At 41.7% G+C, this 18,100-nt stretch overlaps 1 protein-coding gene across 1 annotated transcript; it reads right to left on the reverse strand.

Annotated features, from left to right (window-relative positions):
* Nucleotides 1–597: 597 nt before the first annotated feature.
* On the reverse strand, nucleotides 598–3,408 carry ier5l (immediate early response 5 like). The gene has a single exon (XM_022744640.1). The coding sequence runs from the start codon at nucleotides 3,367–3,369 to the stop codon at nucleotides 2,314–2,316; it is 1,056 nt and encodes a 351-aa protein (XP_022600361.1). The 5' UTR covers nucleotides 3,370–3,408; the 3' UTR covers nucleotides 598–2,313.
* Between the last annotated feature and the right edge of the window lie 14,692 nt (nucleotides 3,409–18,100).

The raw sequence follows: 18,100 nt of genomic DNA on the forward strand, positions 1-18,100 counted from the left end.
AAACAAACGAGATGTAACATGTTAATTAATGAGCTTCAGAGGCAGTGATGGACAGATTCTGTTACTGCCGGACAGAGCCAGGCTAGCTGCTTCTAAACCTTGTTTCCTGTCTTTGTGCTAAGCTAAGCTAACTGGCTGTGTGCATTCGTAGCTGACAACAAAGGTTTAACATCACTGTCTTTGATATGAACGTGATATTAATCTTCTAATCTCACTCTGCACCAGACAGCTGATACCCCTCTTTCCCAAAGCGTCAAACTACTTCTTAAACACATTTAGACCTGATGTATTATTAAAAAAAAAAACTTTATTGTTACCAAACAGAAAGGGAAGACACTGACTTAAGAAAGATGTACTTGGTAATTTCATAAAGCATTAGTAATGGATTTATTAACTACTAATAAAGCCATGATGTACACTTTAAAAGCCCTGTCTAAAGGGTCACTTGTTTGTCAGTCAGTAACTATAGGTCCATATCTGAGCTTATGTCAAAAGCTTCAGAACCACACAACATTAGCCTGTAACAAAAAACAGAATACAACAATTAAAAGTTTTAGTTTTTTATTAAGATTATAAATTTTTTACAAATATTTTCTGAAACAGTTTTACCCGGAAAGCTACAATTTATTAAACACAAAAATACAAGAATAACAACAAAATATGTAGAGAATGGCTGAATACTCTCTTTATTTTGGTACACATAGTGCTCATAAAGCTAATGCATGGATTCTCAGGTTATGGCTAAATCATGAGTTTGCCTTTTTAAAACAAAAGGACTAAGATCAGTCTTTTACAAAATAAAGTGAAACTCACAAACCCAAGACATATTGGAATTATGAATTGCTGTGAAGGCTTTGAGCAACAACTGTGATTAAAGAGACGTCAAACTGCCAAAAGAACCCAGACTGTGGAGGTGTAGTGATGACCACAGGAACAGCCCCAAAACATCAGACAATTAAAAGTGTTGGCACTCCATCAGGTGATATGAGCTGGTTAGGACCCATGTACCTCCCAGGTGAACACCTGGGAGGTACATGGGTCTTTAACATGTTTTTTCACGTGACAACAAACGGCTCTGAATGTGCAAGGTCCATATAAAAATGGAGGTGGAGGAGGAGACAGCAGAGACATTCAGTCACTTCCTATGTACTTTCACTTCGGACAGTAGCTAGCAGTAGTGCGCATCGGATTTAAGGCAACGACAGTCCATTTCATCAGATTTAAGTCACCAAAATGTATTTTCAGACATGTAGCCTCTCTCACATTGTGAAAACAGGAAAGCCTGCACGTGGTACATATGGCACAAACACTTTCCTCTCCCTGTCAAAACTATTGTCATTAAATTGCTCAATTTTAAATAGCTTTTCTTTTTCTTGCAAAAATAAAGTTGATTTATACATGATAGGGGAGACCGGTTTCAGCTGTAAACACCTGCTTTTCTTCCAATCAGAAGAAAGTGTGGGTGATGTCACCCAGCAAACACCAATGAACCACATGGTGTTGATGTTGAAGGTCAGGGTGCGTTCAGGTGTAATTCTTCACCATTTCAGCTCATGTACATTTTGAAAGTGTTTTTTGTTACAGTAGTGTGGAGGACTACAAGATACTAAGGTTGGCCAACGTCAGAGGTCTATAAAAAGTCCCTATCAATGTTTAATAATAAAGAACATTTGCAATGTTCAAAAATGCAGAGATTAGTAATTTGCCTGATTTCAACTTTTTTTTCCAGGTCCCTCAATTTTTATCACTTAACTTGTTCAGAGTGGACAGTTGAATGAGATCTGATATAGGTCACAAGAAAGCTGATTTTTTTTTGTGTTCGGCTGACCCCACACATGGGGCTGTGTTGGTAGCCATGCACTATTTATGGTTTCAACAAATACATATTCTGTAATACGTGAAAAAACTGTTGGTTTCCTCACTGTATATGTACCTTGGTCACATCTGGTGGAACCTTCCAGTAAAGTTTCTGGACGGTTTCAGACAGCTTTCTGTCATGTCACATGAATTCTGTCAGGAAACACTGACTAACTCCTTTAAAAAGTCTCCTCAGAACATTTGCTGAAACTTATTTGACCTTGTAACAACACGAAAAGTTCCAATGACGTGTTTCGTGGCAGAAACGTTGAGGATGTGTGAACAGTATGAGAACGTTTCTTTGTTAACATTCAGGAACATGCCTCTAAGCTCAGAACAATGTTCCTCAACAGGAACTGGCAGTAGCACACAGTTCTCCATTTGGTTTTGTTTACTAATACTTTATGGGATGAGGTTTTACAACCGGTCCCGGTCTCCCGTCAAATAGTGTTTGATTCAAAATGCCACAATCGCCCGGGTCCATGCTCCAAGACTGGCCAGGGCCTGTTTGCTACAGATCTGTTCCAAGTCCGCCTGTCTGCTCAGCAGCCCTGAAAACCCCGAGCCGAAGATGGAGATCAGGTTGGAGATATTGGAAGTGTCCGTGTAGTCCGGGTTGGAGTAGGAGCAGTCCTCGCGTTTCGCTCTTTTGCGAGCGGTTGTAAAATCACATACTTCCTCCGCGTCGGACACGCAACCGCCGAACTCAACCTTCCGTTTCTTGCCCGGCGATTGCGCGCCCTGGCCGCACTGGAGCGCGTCACAGCAGCAGTCCTGGTGGAGGTAGCCGTTCTCCACAGTGGTCACCACATGCGTGTCCAAATCCAGCACCGTGGTTTTGTTGCAGTGCCTGTTGTTGTCTGCAGAGAACTGGTCAAAGTGAGACACGGGGGAAGCCTCCATGCAGCAGCTCCGGTAGTCCGACGGCTCAATTTCTTTGCTGCCGTCCTCGAAAGGAGAGCAGCCGAGGAGAGTGCTCGCTGCCCGGACGTGCACCGCTGGTTGTGCCGCGCCTCTGTGGCACGCAGAGTCGCACAGACTCGTCTCTTCGCCGCAGCAAGCAGCCCGCGCCTGTTCCTCGTCGTCGGCGTCCTCTGCGTCCAGATCCAGCGGGTTGAGCTCCTGGATCTCGTTGCAGACCGTCCTCACCTCCTCGTACTGCTGCATCCTGTAGATCTCCGCGTATTTCTCCTTGATGTAGACCTGCCTGGCGTTCCTCAGCACATAGGAGACCAGCAGGTTCTTGTGCAGCTTGATTCCCCCTCTCTGCGTCCTGGAGTTGTGGATCTTCATTAAGGAAATTGAGATCAGGCTTTGCGCGTCCACTGCGCATTCCATGTTGGTGATCATTAATGTGTTCCCCAGGTCCACATCAGCTGCTGTCCGAGAGAGGAAGATCGCCTCTCGCTTGAATTGGTGGGAACCGTGTTGTTCGGAGAGAAAGGTTCCAGTCAGATCTGTGGAGAAACATTGGACACAATGATTCGCCTCCCTGTGAGAGCCAGCGATCATTTGCAGATGCCCTGAATCCAGAATATGTAGGATAGTGAAGACAGCGGGCCCGCCCTCTTTTGGACGAGCCAACCATCTGCCCGAGATCTGTTGAGTGACAAGCAGGCGTGCTGCAAATATTTCGTTCTGGACCAATCAGCGTTCGGCGGTTCCTCAGTTCTATTCAAATTCCACCCAGGCGATGGAACAGGAGGGTCCATATTTCAGCTGTCCTCCACAACACTCAGTTTCCCGGGCTTACATCTTACACTTGAGACTTTTTAAAATCCAACAAATAAAGTCATTACAGTTTATTTTTCACTTTAGTTTCCCAAGTGAAAAAAAATACATTTAACCTTTTCAACAATTGAAGCAACTGTGGAGTTAATTTAGTCCCAAAACTGTATCATCAAGCTACAGTACATGGCAAGAAATAAACACAGAAAAAGACATTGCAAATGTAAAAATATCTCCTGAGACAAAAGGAAGATTTGCATAAAACAATTGTCTTCATAAACAATAAATCAGTTTATTTTTGATGCAATACACTAAATGTGTCAGTACTTTGTTGCTGTTTTATTTCAGTGTTTAATACAACACATACTTATTAAAACTGTGAACTGTGATTGGTCTTTGAATGGGATTTGTGTATAAGCAAAATATATGGTAACAACAACATGATTCTCTAAAGAAAAGGTCAGCATCATCAAGTGGAGTTGTACTATTTCAATTAAAAAAAGATATTTTGAGAGTAAAATACTACTCATATATTAAGAATAGGAGACTGAAGCTGTGAGTCCGTGTACAAACAGCTGAGAGCTGGATATCAGTCACAGTAAGGGACATGAGGGATTGGTTGTTCTCTCAACTGTCTGCGACATTAGCTCCAAATTACAAGAGACTGTTACAAACTTTGTGTTTCCAGTAGAAAGAAGCACTAGGGTTTTTAAATAAAGCAGTTTATTTAAAGGTTTTCCAAATTACACAAAAAACGTACCTCACTTACCTCTAGTTGTATTTAGCCATGCTTCTTTGGTTTCATGTTTTAATATGTCCAGGTTTTGAGAGATTTTTTAGTCAGTGAGATTTCTGCCTCCACCCAAAGGTGAGTGGAATTTCATTTGTGGGGCTCACAACATTGAAAAATGACATTTAAAAAATCAAAAAGTGAAAGTGTTTCTCTGGATAATCCACATACTTCACTGTCATCAATTTCCATTGGAGCTACATTTTACCAAAGACAACGTTCCTATGAAATTGATTTTAAATTAAAAAACTTAAATTGAACTTAAATTAAAAACTGATTAGTTCACAGAGTTCAATTCATATTGAAATATCAGAGACATATCAAAACATGGACAAACAACGGCATCATTTTCATGACGGGAGAAGATGCAGTAAATGCAAAGGAGCAGACACCATCATGGCCGAACACTGATGCGGATACAGAGCCACTAGACACCAGATCCAAAATCATCTCCACCTGCAAAGCATCACACTCTAAACCTCTCTCCTGAAATCAACTATCAGGACGTCTGGTGTCGTGTGTCACTCGTACTGTAGGGGTCACTCTTAGTGAGCAGCCCGCAGAGAACTGTCACCACCTCTGCAGCTGCCCTCTGCTCTGTGGAGCCTCTCAGCATCTTTCAGCTGATTGTTTTGCTTTCACAGCCTCAAACTGTTCTTCCTCATTTCGTCACCACTGGAGAACTTTGCACTGTTTTACCTCACTCGTTATCCCCGAGTTTGGTACAGGCCTATTCAGTATCTGAATACCGCATGTCCCTATAAAGAAAACAGGACATGGCTTCATGATCCATGAGGAGTAACATTAGCTGTTGATGCTTCTGTCAATAACTGAACAATCAGCACACAAGTTATCCTCTTAAATAATCTGAAAGGTTTATGATTCAGATTTTATGACACAGTTGCAGGTTTTGAGGACAGATGTTATGCATCATTTTACAGGGTGATTCCCACATTTCTGTCAGACTGGTGGCTGGAGTCTGGAGGTAGCAGGAGAAGACTGACTGACATTTTTTATTATTTATTTTCAGAGTTTCATGAATGGTGAATTTGAGTTGTGTGGTGTGGAAGATGAATCTCTGACTCTTGTACCAGTTTTTCGATACGCATCAATTAGTATCATTATCACTGTATTAGTTTGAGCTTGAGAGAGACGTACACTTTGGAGACATTTGCATGATTGACAGGTGTGTCAGTCTATCGCAGACAGCCGAGGTGGTTTCCTCACGCTCACTGCACAGTCTCTGACCACATATGGTTTCCTGGTTTACTGGCTCCAGGTGGCAGTGAGCAGTAAACCTAAACCCCAGGCTTCAAAACAAGCCTTCACCACTAACCTGTGGCTGACACTGCGGACACTATGTCAGGGTTTGTTTTTTTTACAGAATAAATGGCAGCAGCTCCAGAGTGACGACTGGGTTTCCTGCATTAACACTGTCTGATATGACATCACAGTGGATGGACATGTCTGTGATAGTCTGAGTCATCCATGTCCTTGAATATTTATAACCCCTCATGTGAGGAAACAATAATTGATGAATAATACAATTTCCTCTCATTAACACGTCTGCGACATTATCTAACTGTAAAGACAGCTGAATACCTGGAATGAATAAAGGATGGCAGAGGATGAATGAGAGAAAACACATGTTGACCAGGTTATCTGTGTCTGAGCAACACCACACAAAACCCCACTTTGTCACACAGTGCAGGAAAGCAGCACTGCAGTGGCCTACACAAATTAATCACAGGTTCAAACGCCTGCCAAGTGAGTGCAATAACCTGTGTTGAACCTGTAGAGGCCAGTGCAGCACTAGTTTTCTGCCCTGTGTGATTAGTGTTTTGTTACTGTTTCCAAATTTTCCCTCTGAGGTGGGTCGGTACGTCTGCAGCCCACAGAGTGTAACAGCATCATTATTTTCATGCAGGAGGAACCAGAAGTCATGACAACAGGGAAGTCAGGATGAGACCAGGACCACAGTGAGGGGCGTCTGCAGGATGCCTGACGGTGTTGTGCTCCATGAATGATGAATGTATGATGCAGAGCAGGACACGGGCTTGTCTCTTCTTCCAGAGGGGGTAGCTGTTTGCAAAGAGGAGTGCACCACAGAGGGTCCCTGTGATGCAACAAGTTTCCTCTGACTTCATATGTGAAGATCACCGCTCACAATAGATGAAGGTTTGATAGAGCTGATGGAACTAAGACTCAATGAGCAGCCACACACAGTTCCCGCTTCAGTGACTGAAGGAACCTTTGGTTCTGGATAGTTCTTCAAGCATAAGATATTTTTAAATGATAGTACAGTGAATTAAAAAAAAACACAACTTTACATAATGCATTGTAATAATATATATGTAGCGACATTATGACAAAGAGTGCACTGGTGTGTACCACTGAACAGATTAAGAGAGGCATCTGGACCAACAGGGAACTTAATATTCTCTTAATCCAAGTAGAAGAGACAGTGTTGTAGTTTAGAATAGAGTCCATCAACATTACAACATACACAACATGTGTTCTCACTCACATCAGATGCAAAGAGCCATGCAGATAGTCTGAGATGTTTCTCTCTGAGATCTCCACCTCAACTCCAGCACAATGGAGGTGAATAGAAAAAAAATCAATAGCAACATGTAACACCAGAACCTGTCTCTGTTACTATAGATAAAGGAGAGTGAGGAAATATGTTAGGCTATTTGAATTTCTTGGGCTCATTCTTCATATGCTTTATGTTTAATAAACATTTTAAATCCATGTTGTTATAGACAGTAAATGAGTCAAACTTAAGTACAAGATTGAAATGAATAGTTCAACATTTTGGTAAATTAACTTATTTCTTTTCATTCCTTGAGTGAGATAATATGCTTGACACCAGCTCCCCGCCCACATTTCTTTTTTCTTGGTCCTGAAGTGCTGAGCCACTCCACACTGTCTGAGGTGAATTCTCTGCTTCTCTTTGTATGTAGTTGCACTGTATCTTAACTTTTGATCACACTGTTAAAGGACACTGAGGTGCTGGGTGTATTTTTGAACTTTGGACAGAGCCAGACTAGCAGTTCCCCACTTCCTCCAGTCTTTATGCTAAGCTAAGTTAACCACATCTTGAGCCCCACCTGTATTAATGCAGGTATGAGAATATATATATATATATATACATGTGTATATGCATTGCATTTGGAAAATATTCAGACCCCTTAAATTTTTCACATTTTGTTATGTTGCAGCCTGATGCTACACTCAATACCTCATGATGACAATGCAAAAGCTGAATTTTAATATTTACAAATTTATTAAAGTAAAAACTATATATAAATATCACATTGACATAGGTATTCAGACACTTGGCTCTGACTCTTGAAGTTTAGCTCAGGTTCCTCCATTTCTCTGGATCATCTCAGATGTTTCTCCACCTTGGTTGGAGTCCACCTGTGGTAAACTCAGCTGATTGGACATGATGTGTAAAGACACACACCTGTCTGTATCAGGTCTCACAGCTGACAAACAGATCAGAGCAGAAACCACGAGGAGGAAGGAGCTGCTGCAGAGCTCAGAGACAGGACTGTGTCCAGGCTCAGAAACATTTCTGCTGCATTGAAGGTTCCTGAGAAGAACAGTGGTCTCCATCATTCTGACATGAAGAAGTCTGGAACTACCAGGACTCTTCTAGAGCTGGACCTGGACTGAGACATCAGGGAGAGGAGAGGAGACCAAGAACCTGATGGTCACGCTGAGCTCCAGAGATCCTGTGTGGACATGGAGAAACTTCCTTCTTTTTTATTTCAGCATGAGGCTGCAACATAACAAAATATTACATCCTCTTATGTCATAAAAAAAGCAAATAAGGATTTTTTCCAAAATATTCCACTATTCAGTTAATATAAAACAGTATGATTTAAAATAACTAACTTTATTCTTAGTTAGAGATTATCAGAAGAAAAAGGAATACTTTTAACTAGGATAATTCACCTGTATGTTTACTCTGACTTACTGTATTTAATCATACCTCTGTATACATATCAGTATATACAGTTAATACTGTCAATCCCCCAAAAAGTAGATTCTCAAGTCAACATTACACTTATATGTTTTGTATTAGAATAGAATAGAAAGCCTTCATTGTCATTGCACACTGTTGTATAATGAAATTTGCTGTGCAGCTCCTGAAGACATTTAACACATTAATTACTCCATAAACATACCTGCCCATGCAGGTGGACACCAACAACACAGACAAAAGCAGATAAAAAATTATGATAATAAGAAAAATGAAACATAATATATATTATTGTCTGAGGTTGTATATTAGTTGTTATTGCATCTAAGATTTTACTATTCATTTTCACTCCAGCACTACGCACTCCTTCCCTCCTCATATGCTCCCATTACATTGCAGTCACTATCTTCAGTCTCTCCACATTGTATCTACACTCCCCTGTTCAATGCCGTCCTCCCACCCTCACCCGTCTGCTCTGTTTTCCCCTCATCTATTCAGCCTCGCTGCTCGATAGGCTCTGTCTCGTTTTACCACTCCTCTGCTTACTCTACTGACATCCTCTTATTTTTCACCCCAGTGTTTCTTCTTAAGCATGTTTATTTCTCTCTCTGCGTCTCGGGCACAGAGTGCAGCATTGCAGCACAGTTGCAGGTGTCAGCAAAGCAGATGCTGTTTTCTCTCGGCTTCCTTTGCGTGCACGGTCAGCACTGGAGAGAGGTATCTGTCTGTGCTGCTACCACAGCCCTGCATCCATACCCACAGTTACTACACCCTCTACTTTGTCTGAATTTGCAGAAGAGCTTTCAGAACCAATCACATTACAATGTATTCCAAAGGAGAAGGCAATGAACTGTAAAAATTGGGAGTATGATGATTTATTGACAAAGACTTGAGTCAGTTTCTCCCACAGTGAAGCTTAAGAGGGACCATGACACCTGATCTCTCCACCGCTCTATGTCTTTCACACAAAGTATATCAGATTCTGTTGATTGGATTTTTAATGAAGGTTTGTGGAGTAATGCCTGTGAGTGATTGGCCTAAGGTTTGGCTGATGCATACAAGATTGGGCAACATATGTATATTGCTTATAAGCAGCTGCCAATTACAGTAAAATCAATATTTAAATCAATATAAATACTTAAAGGCTTAGTTCACCCAAATTACAAATGCATCTCTAGCCACAAATCATTCGCAAAACACTACATTTTTGATGAAAAGATGTAATTATAGGAAAATAAAATAAAATAAAAATAATGTTTTTAAATGTTAGATGTTCTTGTCACACAAAATGATCTTTAAGACAATAGGGTCTTGTATGTTGGTACCAGCCAGACCACTTTGCCACCACACCACATTGTATACTTGTTTTAGTTCAGTCCTGAATGTTTGATTTTTACCATTAAAAAGAGAACGCATCTTCTGACTTCCACATTGTTATATGGTTGGATGTGGTCCACCAGAGTTTTTTAAATTTTCAAGTGGGCCATGAGTGGGAAAAGGTTGGGAACTGCTGCCAAATGTTATTTGGGTAAACTGAGCCTTTGCTCTATAAATGACCCAAGATATTTCAATGACAACTAAGTATTCAAAAGAGCAAGCAAAGACAGTGAAGTTGTTACTCCTGATTACATAAACAATTTCGGTTACAATAGCACCTGACTTTTTCTATTTTGGTGTTAACACATTATTGGACTATAATTTTGTTGATATAGCCAACATTTTAACACACAACTGCCTATTTACACATGCTGGCGACCCAACGACGCCCAGTATTCACTCTCCTTGTAGCATATTTTTGTTTATTCAGCTCCTCTGTGTGGTCAGGAGCAATAGTATACAGTGAGTTATTCAGAGCTTGTACAATTGACAGCCGCCTGCTTCTCCTGAAAATGAGGCTGATGAGGGCAGAGCAGTAAAGCTGTAAGCTGTAAAACCAAAACAATGCACTGAAAGATGCTAAAATGCTCTGAAGAGCTGAGGGGAACTGCAAAGTCAGGTGATATGTACTTCAGTGTTCATCACTACAGGATATGCCTCTCAAATTAAATACAGTTATTTGATCCATTATTAATATAAAATTATTGATGGGTGATGCTTAATATCTTCCATATGGTGAAAATTCAATATATGCAGTATATATATATATTTTTTAGGAATTTATTATTTTCAATAATATATCCAGCAACAACCCTGGGGGACAGTGTGTTACCAACTAATATTAACAATTTTATTGACCACCACATTGACCATTGACACCACAGTCATGATGCAGCACGACACAGGCTGAAAGTGAGGCTGCAGTATCAGCAGATGGAATTTTAATGATGGCAAGTTCAGTAATGACCAATCACATCAGCTCCTGTAAGCCCCTTTGAAAGAGTAACTACACCCAGCCTGAAAAACCTGTTCAAGCAGTTTCTGCTTCCTCTTCGACATTCTAACTACAATTCATCACAGAGCACGGTCACAGCTGGGTGTAGCATTCACACCTGACCACACCCACCTGTGGTGCTGGGTGTGGTCAGGTGTGAATCAGGTGTAGTTACAGTAAGATTTCACATGGGCTACCTCACCTGTGGCTCTTAGCTCTAAGCCACTGAAAAAAAGGCTCACAAATAGTTTATTTAAAAAAAAAAATTTAAATCATTTCCAGCTGGTCACTCTTGTTTTTTAGCAACTTTTACTGAAACAGGATGACATGGTGCATTTGTTGGGGACTATTTTGAGCAGTGTATTAATCCACACTTGGTGCTCAAGTGAGTATTTGAGACAACAAGGGTCTGTACCACAAAGAAGGATTAGTGGGTTATCAAGCTATCTTTGGGTTTAACTAAGGTTTTCTGGTATCATGAGACTCGCTCACTTTTAACTGAGGTAGATCACCATGGTAACCTGCACTGCACAGCTTCCTGTCAAGAGCCTGACCAGCTTTTCCATGTTTAGCTCCAGTTTTAAATCAGAGCTTCTAACAAAAGGGAGGGAGAGTTACCTCTCTAACAAACGTTTACCTCACTGCTAACTACATGATGTTGATTATAGATGCATTCTAATTGGACAAAGACTCTTTCATTCCCAGCAGGATTCCTGACAGAGTCGATGCTTCACACTCCTCCTGCATCACTGCAGCTCAGAATAACATGAGGCCACTTTGCGATGATAGTTGGGAAAAAAGATGAAACCCTGTTATTTTATGTTATAAAAAAAAAAACACACACACACACACACACACACACACACACACACACACACACACACACACACACACACACACACACAAAATATTCCCCATGATTATGATTGCAACATGCCAGTCAGAATGACCTTATCAGACTTTAACTTCTCTTATCCCCCTCTCTGCTTCGGCAGCATTCCATGCAACGCTTTACTTGTTAAAACAAGAAATACTCACTCTAGTCTAGATCCTTATGAGAAGGCCTGCACTTACTAACAGTATATCCTTAGCCTTACTTTAGATTTAGAAATTATTTGTAGTCTTTTTATATCTTATTCTATTATAGTTATGAGATTATATTTGCATTTCACTCAAATGTCACTTTCTGACTTTCACAACTCGGTTTTTCATCTTACATCATATCCAGTACTTGGGGAGATTCCCACACTGATGCCACCAAAGGGAAGGCATCGCTTAGTCCAGGAAGAGGTGAAAGCAGCAGTTGAGGAGATCTAGCAGGATGGTGGGAATGAAGCAACAGGGGGCATGGACAAGATGGGAGAACGCGTTCAAGAGGGCCGAGCTGTGGAAAACTGAGCCACTGGATCAAGTTTCTTATCCAGGCCATGTATGATGTGCTTCCGAGCCCATCCAATCTACATGTGCGGGGCAAGTAGAGTCACCAGTATGTCCACTGTGCTCCAAGCATGGGACACTGGAGCACATTCTGGACAGCTGCTCGAAAGCACTGGGTGAGGGACGGTACAGATGGAGGCATGACCAGGTGCTTAAGGCCATTGCTGAAACCATCAGTGCAGGACTTGAAAGGGCCAAGTGTTCCCGCTCCCCCCCAAGCAAGCCATCACCTGCATGAGAGCTGGGGAGCAGCCAAGAACCACTGCAAAACCATATGCAGGTATCCTGCCTCTGTGAGGGACTGGCAGCTGTTGGTGGACCTTAAGTGAGGTTCCCCAACCATGTCATGACCACCACCTTGAAACCAGACATCATTCTCTTGTCTGAACTCACCAAACAAGTGTTAGATCTTACAGTACCTTGTGAAAACAGCTTGGAAGAGGCCTTTGAAAGGAAGCTTTCCAAATACAAGGGACTGATCAGCGAGTGTCAACAAATCAGATTGAAAGCAACTTGTCTCCCAGTAGGGGATGGATTCAGAGGTTTTGTAGCCTGATCCCTGCCCAGAGCCTTCAGTTCATCGGGAATTGAAGGAGTGACGAAGAGAAAAACAAACCAAAGCAACCGAAGTGGAAGAGAGAGCCTCAATATTTCTGTGGCTTAAAAGAGGAGAACCATCGGGAGTAAAGTAGCCAGCTCGCATCTGGACACAAGCTGGGGCCTGATCAGCCTCAGTTGGGTCACTTTCAGCAGGTTGTGTAATGTTGACCTGAAAAACCCTCCTCTCCAAATCACTGGAGACTAGGGAATTCTGCAGTTGAGCACACGGAACGGGAGCATCTTGCAGAACTAGATCAACTTCCTGGGGAGTGTAAGAAGACAACACCGAGGCTAAAGCCACAGGTAACACAACTGAAATGGATGCATCAGAAAAGGACTGGACTGACAACGTGAGGCTTCAGCAGTTCAGATGGCACACATGAGTCTTACATCTTCTATCTAGGCGATTCACTCAGTTTTTTCAAAACCATCTTGAGTCTGCAACTGTACCTGCTCTGTCTTGCTTCCAAGCAGTTTAACCTCACTTCAGACTACGCTCCCTGGGCAGTACTTCCTGCTTAACAAATGTAGTGGCTTTTTTAGTTCAAAGTTGCTTTCTTTCAAGAAGTCGGAGCCACGTGCAAGCGCGCTTGGCTTCTAAAGGGAATGGGGAATGGCACTCTGATTAGTTTATTGCGTGTTATGGCCAAAATACTCAAATAAAGAGACAAAGTACAATCCTGTTGAACCATGTGGCTAGTGCAGCAACTGTTTTTCAGTGCTAAAATAGCAAAAGTGGGTAAGGACACACCCTAAATGCACTTTCACCATGTGCTTTGGACTGTTTGGACCCTTGTGTTTTTAGTAGAAAATTTTGGTGGCCTACACACACGGCAGTGTGGAGATACAATTGAGATTATTTTAGAACTTTTCTTTTGATAGATGTCATCAGGTGTTTATCTGAGAACTTTAGAGTTATACGGGCTATAGACTGAGCTACAACTGATAGTCTGCCATCTGAGGGTTTATCGGTTACTGGTTGGACATATTACTAAGCTAGTGGACTCCAAAACCACACTGGCCATAAATCCAGCAGGTTCTCTTATCTGCACCCTGCCAAACACTAAGTCCTTAATATCAGACCTAATTTAAACAACTGTCTTTATTTCTAGATAAAATATCAGTGCCTATTCCAGTAGGATAAAGGGCCAACCCTAGAAAGAAGGTCGGTTATCAACACTAAATCCCTGCTCACTTCAGGGACAAACCAGCCAGTAGTTGCTCCATGCAGGTAAGGGACCAGAAGCAATTAACTGATGCTGACAAATCTTTCTTGCAAACTCCAATGGCCTGGCTAAGCTTTGTCTTCTGATCTCAGACTGCTTCATCCTCACCTTATTGGTGCCAACATGGGTTACAATGTTGCTTTGGAGTATGCCTGTTTCTGCCTACTTGATGCCATCACAAAGTCTTTAATGAATCTCCAATAAAAATTGTCAAATCCCAAAAACCTCTAACTGCTTTCTGTTAATTGGTTGAGGCCACTGCCCGAACCTTCTCTGGATCTGCCTTCACCTGTCCTTACTATAAACACCCAAGAAACTTTGTTGGAATGAAATTCACATTTCTCTGCTTTCACAGGTAGATTGTTTTCCAGTAGTCTTTGGAGTACTAGGCACACATGTTCCTGGTGTTCCTGCAGGTCCTTGGAAAAGATCAGAATGTCATCCAGGTAAACAAAACAATTCAAGAAGGTAAAAAGTACATCATTGATGAGTGCCTGGAGGACAGCAGGTGCATTAGTTAAACCAAAAGGCATCACTAAATATTTGAAGTGACCCAATCGTGTTGAAAGTCATCTTCCATTCATCCCCCTCATGGATTTGTACCAAATGGTACACATTTCTCAGGTCCAGCTTAGAGAAGACAGTAGCTCTTCGAAGTGGGGTGAAAGCTGAGTCAATCAGAGGTGGGGGTGGGGGGTGGGGGGTGGGGGGTTAAGACCCTCTAAAGTCAATGCAGAGACCTATCCTTCTTACTCACGAAGAAGCCTGCACCCAAAAGGTGAAGATGGATGGATTGTACCTGCTGCTAAGGAGTCCTGGATGCATTTCCATTGCTTCTCATTCAGGTTTAGAAAATTTATAGAGGCAACTAGTAGGAAATGGCACACCTGGCAGAAGGTCGTTTGCAAGGTGGGGAGGTAGAGAAAGGGCTCAGCTTTTACTGAAAACTTCTCCCAGATCATGATACACTTTTGGGACAGAAGACAGGTCAGGAACTTCCGGTGTAGACTCAGAAAGCTCCCTCTGTAGGTGACAAGGCAGACTGCAGACAATGAGCGTGGCAAAAACTACTCCATCCAGAAATCCTTCCCTTTGAGCAGTCAATGATTGGATTGTGTTTAACTAGCCACGGAATGCCTAAAATCAGTGGATTTGTAGGAACACACACGTGATTCAGGGATGTGTGTTACCCTTGCCAGTAATCTGTCATCAAGAGCCACTGCAGTCTGAGGTTCCTCCAAAAGCTCCAGCACAATCCTTGCCTTCTCTGCCACTCGTAGATCTAAAAAAGAAGGAAAAAAATAAATAAAAATTCCCCTCAGTTCCAGAGTCTGAGAGATTGTATTGTAAGGACAAGGTTTTGTAAGCAAGGGTCGCTGATATTTGCAGTCTAGCTTTCTGATTTGGGTACTTGGTTTGGCTCACCAGCACCCCCACACATACTAATGAGCCTGATATTTTGGGTGCACTGGACAGCCAACTAGAAAATGCCCTTTTAATCCACAATACAAACACTCACCTGCCAGGTGGCGGAATTGGCATTCCTCTGGGGTAAGGTGTGCTCGACCTAGTAGTATGGGTTCCTCTGAGGCAGGTGGAGCAGCAGGTGACGGAGTGGGGCCGGGCAAGGTGGATGTGGGATCGGATGAGGAGCTGAGGTAGAAGCTGATGACAGAGCTGGTCCTTAAGCCAGGCAGGAGCAGAGAGCTGGAGCTGGATGGAGGTCTGGATCCACTTACTGAGGCGCAGTGAACTGGAACCGTAGATGGAGGACCTGAAGATAGAGAGCAGTGTTAACCAGAACAAAGAGCACAAAAGTAACAAGACTAAACTTGAATTCAAAAGCTGAGCAAAACAGAATACCACGAGCGTACACAGATGATCTGGTGGAGAGCGGAGGAATGAAACGGTCCTTTTATCTGGCAGCAGTGTAGGTGGGCTGTTGACTGTTGATTGTCTGCAGGTGTGTGATGAAGGTGGCATCAGAACAGCAGACTCTCCACCCAGCCCCAGACACGCAACACAGAGAGACACAGAAAGACACATCCACATACAGGACACAGACACAGGAGAAATGAGGCAAAAAAGAGGAAACAATAGGAGGGAAACTAAGACCCTGACACTTTAATATATATGCATACTGCTTTCTCTCTACTATCTTTGTTTTTATACTTTTTACCATCTGTTCATTTGTTGCTACAACAGTTGCAAAGCAAGACATCTTGAAACTGATGCAATGAAGGTGTGGATGTTCAAGGTCTTCAGAAGATGAATCCAAGTGATAATTCCTGTAACACTACCATCAGTCCAAAATGTACTCTTTTTATCCAATAAATATCCATATCTCAAACAATTATTCATTTCAATTCATTGAGCGCATCCTGTTCCCCGGGGGATGAACCCTGGCCTTTCCTCACCACTCTCTGGATAAAACTTTTGTTTACATAAAGTTTTTGTATACAGCAAGCTCCGTTGTCATTATGAGAGAGTCTTCACCAAGAGAGCTATGCTATATCCCCCAAAAAAGAAAAGAAAAAACAAAAACCCCACAAAAATAAAAAAAGACCAAAAACTCAGTGAAGAATTCCTTGGTTCTAGATAAAAATCAATAAAAGCTTCCCCTTTCTCCTGATTTCTTCTGCACATATTATTTACCCAAGCACTCTCAATCCAATCTCAATACACTTAAACTGGGCCAAATGTTCCAGAAACACAAAACAAACATTGTTATCTTTAACCAATGTTAATTGGTTAAATTTAACTTTAAGCTTTTTTATTGGGCTTTGGCTGAACACCCCCACAGTCTATACTTAACACAGGTTACCAGCCTAATGGAGGCAGGTATCATTATAGCATTATAACACATAACATACAAAAATATAACAGACATGGCAAAGAGTATCAAGAATCAGTTACCAACAGGAATAATTAAAAGGAAAGAGTCAAAAGACAGCTGGTGAATTGACAAGTGATCTACCCCCTGTCAAACGGAGAGGAAGAATTGAGCTACATGTTTGCCCTGTTTTCACTTCAGTCCTGAATGTTCCAATCACTTTCACTAAAATAAAAAGTGCTCTGAGAACACATTATTTGGCCTGTGTATTGTTACGCATTCGGATGTGGGCCGCCAATATTTTTGGGATTTAAAAGTGGGCCACGAGTTGGAAAAGGTTGGGAACTGCTGCTCTATCCTCTATCCCTGACTGTCAGGTCAGCGTTTGTTGCGATATTGTTTACAGATTTGTCTATGCATCACAGATCTCAAAACATAACATGCAAATTTTAATAGGGAATTGGAGACTTTTTATTTTACACATTTACACATCTGATCATGCACACACACAGATTCTGAATACACATTTGCAGATTCCTGTCCACATTCACAAATCTCAGAACGCATTTCAAGACACACATCTGATTACACACACATAGATCCAGATACAGTTACACAACTCTCCACTCACATTTGTAAATAGTTTTGCTACATTAAAGCATCCATAAAGTAGGCCATCTGACAAGCAGTGTCAATGTTTCTTGATTGCCTTGTGTCAGTCAAGCTGTTGGTCTGAATTTCACCAGGGTACTTGGAGCCTGTTATACTAATTATCATTATAGCACCAAATTGTGATGTGCATCTAGTATCTAGTCAAACATCAAAATGTGCAGTTCAATGAGGAGATTGTTGCATCATTTTACAATGTATGTCTTTGAGAGGAAGGATTCAACTCAGTTCAGACCCACTCAACTTGCAAAGCCTACTGCGTGTGTCTAGTGATCTAGACACATGCCCTGTGACAGCAGAATCACTAGTTTGATCCAGCTAGGAAAACTTGCTGTGTGCATTTTGTTTTCCACTCTTTGTTGTGAACCATGTTCTCACACATGTTGACACTTTGTATAATGCATTTATTCAGACAATGTTCTTGGACCCTGCTAATTGCCATTCGCAGCTATATTCTTAAACTTGTGCTCTCCATGTGCCTACTTTTTAGAGCAAGTTCTGTTCGTTATATAAAAACATAAAAGGTTCTTTCCCTGCTGCTAGTAGAAAGAAAATCTATTTTCTTTCTTTCTGTCTGGGTCCCTATTGCTTTGCT

This window comes from Seriola dumerili, unplaced genomic scaffold, assembly GCF_002260705.1.
Source record: "Seriola dumerili isolate Sdu_G_001 unplaced genomic scaffold, Sdu_1.0 BDQW01000081.1, whole genome shotgun sequence".
Taxonomy (NCBI): Eukaryota; Metazoa; Chordata; class Actinopteri; order Carangiformes; family Carangidae; genus Seriola; species Seriola dumerili.

Coding starts and splice junctions, on each gene's coding strand:
- ier5l (XM_022744640.1), bottom strand. CDS start 3,369: ATGATCGCTGGCTCTCACAGGGAGGCGAATCATTGTGTCCAATGTTTC.